The sequence below is a fragment of the Ambystoma mexicanum genome, chromosome 11, assembly GCF_040938575.1.
Source record: "Ambystoma mexicanum isolate Mex_15411 chromosome 11, UKY_AmexF1_1, whole genome shotgun sequence".
NCBI classification, from domain to species: Eukaryota; Metazoa; Chordata; class Amphibia; order Caudata; family Ambystomatidae; genus Ambystoma; species Ambystoma mexicanum.
The window spans coordinates 1,403,596,302-1,403,608,828 of record NC_090934.1 but is presented as its reverse complement, the minus strand read 5'-3'; the positions used below and the strand labels follow the sequence as shown (position 1 = coordinate 1,403,608,828).

General features: G+C 44.8%; 1 protein-coding gene across 1 annotated transcript in view; it reads left to right on the top strand.

Annotated features, from left to right (window-relative positions):
* The window catches only part of CERS3 (ceramide synthase 3), a 365,411-nt gene extending 358,615 nt beyond the window's left edge, over positions 1 to 6,796 (top strand). Inside the window, exon 10 of the mRNA XM_069625033.1 lies at positions 4,229 to 6,796. Coding sequence (XP_069481134.1) covers positions 4,229 to 4,354 — 126 coding nt within the window. The 3' untranslated portion in view covers positions 4,355 to 6,796. The remainder of the gene's footprint in view (positions 1 to 4,228) is intronic.
* The last annotated feature ends 5,731 nt before the right edge of the window (positions 6,797 to 12,527 follow it).

The window sequence follows — 12,527 nt, the reverse complement described above, 5'->3', positions numbered from 1 at the left end:
TATATTTTCTGTATGCCGCACACTGTGAAACCAATCGCTCGTCGGAACAGGAGCTTTTCTGCTTGTGAAAGATGACTGTTCTTTATAAAAAAAAGCTACTTTAGAAACTAAAACCTGTGCTCCTGTTATGTCTCTGCTATTGGCATTCTTTCTCTACATAGATGCCTTTGTGCCTTCCTGCCAAAACCTTGGGTTATCAAATCCAGCACAAGTCTCCCACACTTAAACCTAACTGCAGCCGTGGGCGGAGCCTAATTGCAGCCGTGGGCAAAGCCTGCAATGATACCTAAGAGAATTCAAGACAAACATACTTGCCTTCAGTACTTAAGGGATTAAATTGGATTCCCCCCAATATCGTATCAAGTGCAGGGACTTCCATTTGGCCCCTGTGGCATAGCACAGACCCTTCTGGTGCCATGATGTTCACTCTACTTACAGTGAATACTTAACGTTGCAACCTGCTACCATGTCCCTGAACACACAAAAGCGAATGGAAGACACATTTATCACCACGAAGACGATTTAACTTACAAATGGCGTGTGTATTTTCCCACAATTCTAGAATTACTTTTGTGTTAAGTTAGGGTATATCACACATCTTGTAGAATGCATGTCTATCGCAGGTTGGCCCACATACTACCTTTTTGATCTTGCCCTGTTCACACGTTTGGGGAAATGTCATGCCTCTGCTTGCCGAAGCATGGTCCCGAGTGCCTAGCAGTGGTGGACTGGCCTTCATTGACCACTGAAGATTTCCCGATTGCCCTCTGTTGTGGGTAGCCTAGATTTCTCCTGCTCTTACCCCCTACAGTGCTCACATCCCCTTCGATCTCTCCTCACCCCTCACATCCCTTTGAAGAAAATTATTTGTAAACAAGCATGTTATTCCTCACTCTTGGATTTTTGTTATGGTAAACTACAGTTAAAACATTATGTAGGGTTACATTTTCAAATAATTCAATGCTCGTTTTATTTTGCAAATTTCTTTGGGTAGAGATCCCCTCCCCTCTTACTCCCTCCACCCCCCAAAACACTACTTAGTGGGTGTGTAGTCTCTTTAAGAGGTGTGCATTTCACAATATTATAATTACAAACAGGACTGCAAAGACTTTGCCTATCTCTTAGACAGTGAAAATATATGAAATAGCTGATCTGACAATTGAAAGCAGATTACCCTACTGGATTCATCTAGTCATCCATTTAGCTCCCTCCTTCCTAAGGAGCTTCAATCGTGCATGAATCCGAATAACATGTTGAAGTTTAGGATTGCTTTCTGGTATGAATACTATAACACATTTTTCTTTTTTAATATGATTAAATGAGGCTCTTAGTAGGAAAGGGAATTCTCTAGATTTCACAGCAGCATATGCTTGTGTAGATCACCGACTATTCTAGTTTATACTCTTTATAAGGGTGACCAGAAACTCTGAGGCTTTAAATTTGTATGTATTCAGTCAACAAAATTCAGGTAAGATAAGCGATCCGGCAAGACTGCTCATTTTGAATCTACTCTTAAAGGCTTAAAGCCGGGATGTGGGCTGGCTCCCTGTTTGTTTAATTTCTAACTTTCAGGCATAGAAATAAATATCCCTAATATTTTCCAGTAAAATTAGGCCTGTTCGGATATCTTTGGCTTGGTTATGCCAGTTATCTCTTAATCAAGAATATGGATAAAGCGTCAGATGGAGGGCGTTTAAAAAATTCACAACTGTCAGTGGGTGCAACTAAAACCTTTTTATTTTACAATTTACAAAGCATGCAAGTAAAAGCAGAATGTATTTTGTGAACTAAATAGTAGCCTACTCGTTTAAAAAGAGCAAGTGTCTTATCCGTCCTTTCACGTTAATAACTCTTGGTCATAAAATATTTTTTATGAAGATAAATAGAACAAAAAGATACCATTTTGTTTTTACAACTAAAGCGATTCCATTGCTACATAGAGGGTTTCTATTTCCCCATTAATAACTTTATATTTGCAAAAATAATTGGCTCAATTATTTTATGGTATTGAATCCAACTTCTTGTATCACAATGCAGACTTAATTGCTGGGAAATGTTTACGGAAGTTAACCAATTCAGGTGATACGATCAGATCTGGGTTTTATGTCCCTATGAAGGCCTCAATGTTGAAAAGTTCCACATTTTTAAAACTAATCTTTAAAATCTGTCATCAGCCCTTAAAGTCCTTTGTCTCAATTTCTTTATATATTTATGCAAAATTGTAATGCCTTTATTGTACAATGTGATTGGAATCATCAAAAGGGTGCTGTTTATATTTGTACAGTCTTATTCTGACTGGTTAAAAAAAATCAGCAAAACTTGTCATGCACAGTAACTATGCTGGAATATGTGATTTCAAAAGTATCAAAGAGATTTCTGAGTAGCACTATTGTGAGACACTGTTATTTTCGCCTTAATTTATGGACTACCAAAGAAAGATTAGGAGCAAGGGAGGATCTACCATGACCATTTAGATTTTGTCATTTTTGTAAAGATGACTGTAAAGTTGAGATGCTAAAACATATTCAATAATTCAATTGTTTGGATGCTTTGTTTATATGTTGAAACTTTGAAGACTATTGAATTCTGGAATAATGTTGAATGGGGAAACACATTTAGCTGCTTTTAGTTTTGTGTACACTTTGTACTGTTTTTACATAGTTGAAAATACCGGTTTCTCTTTTTTAGTATTTTATACTTTTTTCCTATTTTGAATTTTTGTTAGGTTTGCGATCTTAAATCTATGAACACAATGCAATAAAATAACCTCTGCCCACAATGTACCCTCCCCCCGCCTGAAGTATTACCCCTTCTAAGAGGTTGTTTCAGAGGTGCCCTCTGCTTTGAGGTATTGTCCCACTTGATGCTTATCCCTTCTTGGGCTTTTCAAATCCCTCCTGTTAGTTGCCAGTCCCTAAAGCGCGTGTATACAATCCAGTTTGCCTGCAGCAAAGCAGCTGTGGCTTGTAATTGCATGCTTAGAAAAACAAGTTTGTTAAAGGGATAGTGCGCTCAAGTTTTATTTTCTTAAAAGATGGGCAATAATAAAAATATATTAAACATCTTTTTAAAGAAAGTTCCTGTGTAAAATATTGCACAAATAATGTTTAAACCCCTATAATTTCAAGCACTAGGAGGCATCCATTTTGGGAAACAGATGAGCCTCCTGTGCTTGTTAATTTCTGCCCTCGCGGCACTATGAAGCAAAAGCCACCTGCTGGTAGATTTTATTACGGCGAGTTTTGCTACATTAGTGCTGGAGAGCAGAGAAGTGCTCTTATAAATACAATGTTGTTGCATTTGTGATTGCCATGGTTAGAAAACCATGGAAATCATAAATACAAAAGTTGTATTTAGAAAATTGCAGAGCCCGGGAGACTCAAAGCGAAAGTACCGGCTTTTATAAATACAACTTTGTTGTATTTATAAATGCTGTGCTTTTCTTTGTTTCCTGGGCTCCCACAAATGGGGGAAGCCCGGGAAACTTGGAAAGAAAACCACGGCAATCATAAATACAACCTGGTTGTATTTATAATTGCCATGGTTTTCATAAAAAAAAGAAAATAAACACTTACCACAGCAGCCTTCCTGCCAGCCTGCATTCTCGCTCTCCGGCACTATTGAAGCAAAAGCTGCTGTAATAAAAGCTACCAGCATGTGGCTTTTGCTTCATTAGTGCCGCAAGATTAACACAAGGACAGGAGGCTCATCCATTTCACAAAATTGATGCCTCCTAGTGCTTGAAATAAAAGGGGTTTAAACATTATTTGTGCACAATATTACGTAGGAACTTTCTTTAAAGATGTTTAATATGTTATTTATTATTGCCCATCTTTTAAGACAATAACATTTTTGAGCGCACTATCCCTTTAATGTTGACACCATTATTTATTTGTTTTATAACATAAGGTTTATTAGCATTAAAGGGGATGTTTACTGACCGTTTGTCATTAACATGCATTGTGGACCTTAACTTGTAGTTGCTAATAATTGTGTATGGAATGTATTGTTTTAAAAACTATTCTTTTATTGTACGAAAATGTATTTTGCTTTTGTAAGAAGCTTATTGCTATAGAAATAAATTGGCATGCAGCAGTGTATGGCAGCTTCTTGACCATGAGCGTGGATCTGCTACCATTGGGTACCTGGTGGCACCATTTGTTTGCACTGTTGTTGCATGTTAGGTGGTCACCCTAACGTGTTTTCCTCTTCCTCCCTCTTGCCTCAGATGTCTGGTGACGATCGCAGTGACAAGGAAGAAGATGACTTGTCCGAGGATGGCGAAGAGCAGTGCATGCAGAATGGGGCTCGAGCTGGAAAACACCGGGTCCTCAATGGCCAGCCTGACCACTAACTCCATGGGGGGGTTGGGGCCCCCTCCTGCCGAGTCTCACGCACCCTGTGCTCTGGGCCAGCATTTGCAGGCTGGACTCTACACCCCCCGGCTGGCCTGAGGCGCTGGTCACATGCTCTTACTGGACCTGGAGAGAAGCCAAGTTTTAAAAAAGTTCAGCTGACTAGACCAAATGTGTTTACTGCCCCCCCCCACCCCCCCCATCCCCTCATTCCCACAAGCTTCTAAACCACTGCATACTGGTGTGTGAAATACATATATGTATGTATGTATGTATGTATCTCTATATCGCTAAAGAAACCAATAGAAATTATCCCAGTGGCACGATTTAAGTTATGTGGGAGTTACAGGCCCATGATTTAGGAGTGAGAGTTGAAGGCACAGGCCGGAATCTCCTCTTCCTCAGTCCTGCCTCGTTGAGCCTACAGTGAGTCCGCTCTGTGAAGTGAAGGATGTTGTGTGCTACGGTCTGGCTATGTGCTTGCACCAGCAGCGGTGTCTTGCCTTAGAACCTTGCACCAGTGGAAGATGGCGGCCATCTTTGATCCATGGAGGACACAAGCCACACCTTTTGATCTGGGAAGTGTTCATTAACCCCACAAACATTTTGACTTTGCACCACCAAAGATTAAGCGTCATCGGCGCTAGTGCCTTACGTTTGTTTAAAAAAAAAAGAACATTTTGAAATGTCATGTTTTTTTTTTCTTTTTAATTTTTACTTTTTCTGCCACTGTAAGAGAATGGCTTTTCTTTTCCCTTTTTGTTTTAAATCGGTTATGGATTATCAGTTTATTAGGGCCGCAGCCGCTCATGTTTTAGGGCAGACCGCAGTCATGTTGGATGCCTGTGAACAAGCCACTTTCTTTGTGCCACACCTGAGAGATGAACAGGAAAATGCACTAACTTTATTCCACTGGGCCTACTCGTTGCATACTGAATTGTTATAATAAAATCTGTATTTTTCCTGCTGCGTGGAGAAGGGTGTGAGCACGAGGAAAGGTACGGAACACTGATGTCCAGAAGAATTGGAAGCATTCAAGCAACTGTCCCCTTTGGCTAATGGTGTGTGTGCACTGGTAATGCATCAACGTGGGGGGGTATGGCACACTCCCTCAGACCAAGCAAGACATGTTACTTTCTTAAGCTGTTTAAAGGTTGGACCAGCCCCACTTTGGCCCCTTTTAGGGCAAATTGATATGACGAATATGTGCATCGGAGGGCAGTTTAGTATAACTTTGTTTAGCAAAGAAGGTGTTGATTTTCATACAAGGCCACAATGGTGGATTTGTCCCACGCCACCCATTCTGAGTAGCGTGAATGTGATGTTGCACTGCATGTGATGTGTGTCTGTGTACTCCTTTACATGAGATATATATGGTCAGAAATACACGCCTGAAAGAATCAACCCCATTGTGTTGTTCTTTTGATCTTGGGTGCAAATGTGTGCAGTTTGTGTCTTCAAGGGCGTCATTGATTGGGTAAGCCTGCGAGCACCTCTACTAATCCAGGACACAAACCGTTTGCAAGGCGAAGGCACTTTCTTGGTTTTTGTCAGAATCATTTTAAGTATACTTTTAGATGTTCGCACTGAACTGTTATTTCCACGAGTTGATACACTTTTCTACAGACACCCCACTATCCACACCCCTGCCGAACCATCTTTTTACTTGGCCGCATCTTGAAAATGTTGTACTTGAACAAAGCCGGGAAGAGTCTCCAGTTGGTATTTTCTTCAAGGAGTACTCTATTGTAATTATGTTAAGGATATTTGTCGACACAAGCCTAGCCCGGAAGCTACAAGGTCCAACATAGGAGGACTGCTGGCCATGGCAGGGTGGGGGGGGGGTGTAGGAAGAGCCAGGTTGTCCATGTACGGGCTGGGTGTGGGTTGTTTGAAATCAGAGCGGTCTTCTCTTTTCTGAAGGACAGTAGTGTTGGGGGCATATCTAATGCTGTTGCAAAATTGATGTAGCTCTGTATCGTCCCTTTGCCCGAGGTCTTAAAATCTGAAGCAGGCATCTACCAAGAAGAGCCCGCTGGTGGAGGTGGCACTCAAGACAACTGCAGGCCTTGTGCTGGAAGTCTCTCTCGCAGGCAGCCCCAAGCTGTAGCATCGGGGGCACCCTAGATTGCTCACTGGTGCCTTTGGAAGCAATTCCAGGGTGGCTTTCTTCTGCCATGTATTGACCCATTCAGGAAAGCCAAGAAGACACGTTACATGTAAATTGGTGGATCCGGTGTTCTCCTGCAGGATTTTGCTTTACTGCCGGGAATGTTCTTACATGTCTAACCCAATTTTAAAAAGCTATTCTGGAATATGTGTATTTATATAAACACCCTCAGCCACCACTAGTGATGCAATTGATTATGTGATAAAGTGCCTTAATTGTTAAAACTATGCAATGAGCAGCAACCCATGTAATAAATCAATTTTATTCCTTTTGTGGGTGTAAGTAGTTCAATGGGTCTGAAGCAGGCATCATTCATGGGAGGTTTGTAGGAAGTCAGACTATTTAAAAGTTGTCATTTCTCAATTCGAAGCAGCCCCTTGTTAGTCCTTTGTAAGACATTTGTGTTCATTTTAAGTTCGATTTGTAGCATGGAAACCTCATTTGTTTCTTTTTTGGATAACAGCCATATACAAACTGATGTCTGACACAAGGAAAGCAAATCTACGGGCTCTGCCTAAGGTGCCACTTTTCATCTTGAGACCTTATCAGTCAGGAAACAATGGATTGAGGATCTAACAAAGGATGTGCCTTGTGTGCAGAAGTCTTTTACAAGATCCTAAACAAATCTGTACTTTGATAAAAAATAAATATGTTTACATCAATAGACTTCAGAACGACACAGACCCCTCCTCTCTGGTCATGAAAGCCAGCAAACAAATAAAGTAACCCAACAATTTATCTTTTGCTTGTTATTCTTAAGCTCATAACATTTTAGTAATGTATATATTTCTGATGCTTGTGGTTCTGCTTAGAATCGCATGTTGTGCATATAGTCTGACATCTAGTGGTAAACGCAGAGTATTGCATCTTATTTTCGAAGATTGAAAGGGACTTCAACATGGGCGTGACTGTAAAACTATCCCTAACGTGACGTGACGTTTAATGTACCCAAAATCCCCGGCGCGTCGAGGTCCCACCAGATTGTTTTTTTTTTTTCCACCAACCTAGTTGGTCGCTTATGTGGAGCTCATAAGAGTTTATATTGCTATATCTGTTCCCATGGCCTACGGTCTCGTCAACTTCGACATCCTTCTCAACGGCTGTATCGTGGGTTTCCTGCTGCCGCAATCTACAACTGCTCGGCACCTGTTGACCGTGTGGCCTTCGCCCTTAGCTCGCCTTTACAGTAGGCAGAGTGGGGCCCTGTTTTTTCTTCTCTGAGAATGCATTTCCTCAAACCTCTTTCTCTATTCGGGTCTGGCTTCCGCCATCCTCTGCTGAGGAGAGGACTCCTTTCAAATTCTGCCCATCTTGTAATGGCAAATTTTCCTGGAAAGACACCCATCGCCAATGCAGTAAGTGTCTTCCTCGTGACCACAACGAACGCTCGTGTAAGGCCTGTAAACTTTTTCGCCCTGTAAACTTTTTCAGCCTAAGATGCTGAAAGACAGGTGGACGGCCTACGCTATTCAGGCCGAAAAACTTTCCGCTTCGGATGAGGAATCCGTCGGCAGCCATGACTCTGATTCGAAAGTAATTGACCTTTCTGCCTAGCCCACACGCTCCCATCTGCTCGTCCTTGACCCAATCGGCAGGCCTTCGGCACTGTTATGGGGAAGTCACACCTCGGCGACAATGGCACCCACACACCACGTGTACTTAAGCACACCCACAGGGTCGTCAAAGAAGTCCACAAAACCTGTAGGGCTGCCAAAAAAGGTCGACGGTACCTGCCGAACATCACACAGACTCCCTTCATCCGCAGCATGCAAATGGGCATGAAATTGCTTCCAGAAAGCGTGGTTCTCATAAAAAGTCCACTAGCGTTGACCTGCTGTCCAGGCGCTCGAACACCGAAGGACTCGGTGGTGTCGCCGGCAGTGCCCACAGTTGCGCTGAAACCCTCTACACTGTCAATACAGCTTCGGAAGCTTCGCAAGAAACATTTGGTTACCATTTCCGCAGCCAGGGACTCTAAAGAGACACCCTTTCCTGGAGAGGACTATTCTGAGCCCCCCTCCCCCCCCCCCCCCCGAGCCTCTTTCTGAGGCTTTATGTAAGGGTTCACCTCCTTCTAGGCAGCCCTTCCCACCTCGTGACCCTTGAGCTGCATCAGAAGGGACTAGGGAGAGGTTTGAACAATGTATGGCTGAGTTTGACTTTTCATACCAGTATGACCGAGCCTTGAAGAGACCTAGGAAAGTGGACTCGACTCTAAATTTCAGAAACCTATCTTCCCCCGATACCTAGTTTCCCCCTCTTTGGGGAAGACCCTGATGACTCAACCTTTACGACCATGACCCAGTCTATCAAGACCCAGACTGCAATCAGGCGGAGGACCAGAGTTCTTGGCACACACCGCCACATATCACTGACCCAGCCGTCAACTGCCTGGATCCCCCTACTACGCCTCCGCAGAGAGATTTGTCGCCAGTGGACAACCAAATGTTCAACTCCCTCTTAAAAAGAGCGGCCACCATTTTAAAATTGCTACGCACGAACCCACCCCTTACTTGGACTTCGTGGAGGACATCCTCAAAGAAAAGACTTGCCAAAAAAAGACGCTGGGCTCCTTCTTTACTGTCCCCGTCCCTTACACAGGCAATTAATCCCTGTGTGGAAAAATTGTATCGCCCATCCCCCTCCTACCCCTATACATTAGGGGTCACCACACACCAGATTCCTTGGTTCGATGACCAATCGCAAAGGGCAGGGGTACCGCAGTCCTCAGCAGAATCCTCTCCTGAGGAGGACTGCAAAAAAACGTAATGCCCTTGGTAAGCGGGTCACCGCCTCTGCAGCCTACTCCGCAAGGTTTGCCAACAACACCACACTCCTTGCGAGCTACAGTGCTTTTCGGTGGGGCCTAGTACAGGATGGTCTTTAGGAAGTTCCAAAGCCTACCCGATCACAGCTGCCTAGCCTACCCAATCACGGCTGCTGTCGGTCGTGGCAGAAGGCAGACCAGAAAAACTCTCTGGACTCGGCTGAAACCGCTGGACGCTCTCTTGCCCAGGGAACCCTACTCAAGAGACATGCCTGGTTAAAGAACTCTGGGTTGAAACCCGAGACACAAGCCTCCTAATTAACAAGCCTGTGGAATTCAACCAATTTGGAAAGACGGCAAAAAAGGAGCACAAGACTTTAAAGTCACTTAGCCAGATTACGCTGACCATTTTCACCAGCGCCGTGGCCCTAATGCCCGCTGGCCTATTCTTAGCCAATCCTTCTCCCGCTCGCCCCAAGTCAATTTTGCTCAGGCGGTATCCTCTGGTCAGGGCTCCAATTTCCAGTACCAGCAAAGAGACTCTTGTAGGAGCAAGGGCAGAGGTAGACCTTCTACTCACAGTGGCTCCCCGGCTTCCACCTCCAAGTGGCTCGCTGGTACGGGTCCACTCCCACGCTTCCCCAGTCGGGGGTTGCCTCTTTTCATTTATCCACACCTGGGTGGGGATTACTTCAGATCAGTGGGTACTTAAGCCCATTGGCCATGAGTATTGTATTGAGTTTCTCCAATCACCTTGCTACCACCCACCAAGAAGCAGACGCCTGTTGCCAGAACACCTGCACATCCTGCTTGAAGAAGTTTGTGTCCTACTGGAAAAGGGTGCCATCAAAGTCATCCCCTCTTCTCCAGGTAAACAAAGGTATTTATTCAGTGTACTTCCTTGTGCCCAGAAGGATCTCACCATGCGCCCTTTTTTAGACCTGTGAACAAGTATGTCATACCTCAAAAGTTCAGGGTGACAACACTTCCAGAGGTAATCCCACTGCTGCAGTAGGTGGATTACATGGCCACATTAGACATAAAAGGTGCATACTGTCATACTTCAGTGTTGCCAGTGCACAGAGAGTACCTCAGGTTCATGGTGGTGGACACCCAGCATCAGTTCAAGGTTCTCCCCTTCCGCATTGCTTCAGCCCCAAGGGTGTTCACAAAAGTACTGGCGGCTCACCTGTGCAGGCTGTCCATTCCAGTCTATCTCTACCTCGACGACTGGCTCATAACAGGATTTGTACGGAACATGCCAGACGAATACCCAGAAGACGGTAGAGCTCATCTTCAACCTAGGATTCTCCATCAACGAAAGGAAATCCAGTCTAACCCTCCACCCCCAGGCAGGTCAAACAGTTTCTGGGGGCTGTAATTCAGACAGAAGACCGGTTTCTCTTCCCCTCCGACAGGGTCTGAAATATGCTGTTCCAAATCCCTCACTATGTAGCCAGTCACCAGGTGACTATGCAAAGCTGTGCGACTGATGGGGATGATGGTTTCCTGCGTCTTCCTAGTTTGTCATGCGTGTCTGCGCATGCGCCCCCATGCAAGAGTGGCTTTCGTGCCAATGGTGTCTGGCCAGTGGGACGATCTAGTGTATGACTCGGCAGCCCTTGTGCAGTCTCTGCAGTGCTGGTCAAGGGGGAATCCTTCACTAGCCCCGCAGTACAAGCCACTCTCACCACAGACGCATCTCTGTCGGGGTGGGGCTCACCTCCTTCAACAGACAGTGCACGACGTGTGGTCTCCAGCAGTAGCATCCAATCACATCAACCTGTTGGAACTGCTAGCAGTGTTCAAGCCCTAAAGGCTTTCCAGACACACCTCCAGGGGAATACAGTTCTAGTCCTCATGGACAGTACCATGGCCATGCACTACTTGAACAAACAAGGAGGCACTCAAACATCTGACAGACATACTCAGCAGAGACTTCCACCTACCTGTAAAGCATGAGTGGTGGGTACAAGAGGGCATTTCACTATTTCACTCAATGTCTTTGAAGAATGGGGCTTCCCAGAGATCGACTTAATCACCCCCCCCCACGACCCACCCCGCAATGCCCCTTCTCAACAGAATAGTGCACAAGATGCACCAGTAACCAGTCACGATGATTCTGGTGGTCCCGCCAGCTTTGATTAAACCATCTCATGGCAATGTCAGTCTCCCCTCCCAGGAAGCTGCCATGCCCGTACAACATGCTGTCTCAAAATCAGGGAGAGAAACTACATCCATGCCCCCAAAAGCTCAATTTAGCAGCCTGGCTCCAGAAGTCAGAGTTTGGGTACCTTCAGCTCCCTCCGAGATCCATGTACATACTGAAGAGAGGCACGGAAACGTACAACCAGACATTGCTACTCCAATAAGTGGAAGCGCTGTGTTACCTGGTGTAATACCAAGGGCATCAATCCTATTGATTGCTCCCCTAAAGATATTGTCCTGTACCGAGCTCACCTGTTAGATTCCGGACTGTTTATTTTTTCTTCAGTTCTCTAAAGGGCCACTTAGCTGCTCTTTTGGTGTACACCACGTCCCAGAGCAGGGTTTTGCGATGAAAGATTCCTGTGATTAAAGTCTTTATGGAGGGGGTAAAGAGACTTCATCACCCCTATCTCCAGCCCAGCTCCCGCATGGCACCTGAATGTGGTACTTACCAGACTAATGGTACCTCCCTTTGAACCATTGCACAAGGATAGCCTTAAGGCACTCGCCTACAAGATTGCCTTCCCAGTGGTGATCACCTCTATAAGGAGTGTTGGTGAACTGCAGGCCCTTTCAGTTAAGGACCCGTTTGTCATGATTCACAAAGACAAGGTGCTTTTGCGCCCACACCCACGCTTTGTGCCCACATTTATCTCAAAGTTCTATGTAAACTTGTCCATAGAACTACCCACCTTTCTCCAGAATCCCACTAGCGTGGCAGAAAGGAGCCTCCACACATTAGATGTGAGGAGAGTGGTAATTTACTATCTGGAAAAAACAAAGCCACTAACAAAGACAAACCAGTTCTTTGTATCAGTGGCAACTGGGGGACCCTGTCTCTAAGTCGGCTATTTCCAAGTGGATCGTAAACTGCATTGCACAGTGTTCTACTCCTGCCAAGAGAGATCTACCCTTCACACCTAGAGCTCACTCGACACTGGGCACAGGGGCTACCATAGCATTCCTTGCAATTGTTCCTCTAGATTCCATTTTCAAAGCAGCAACCTAGAGTTCTGTACACACCTTT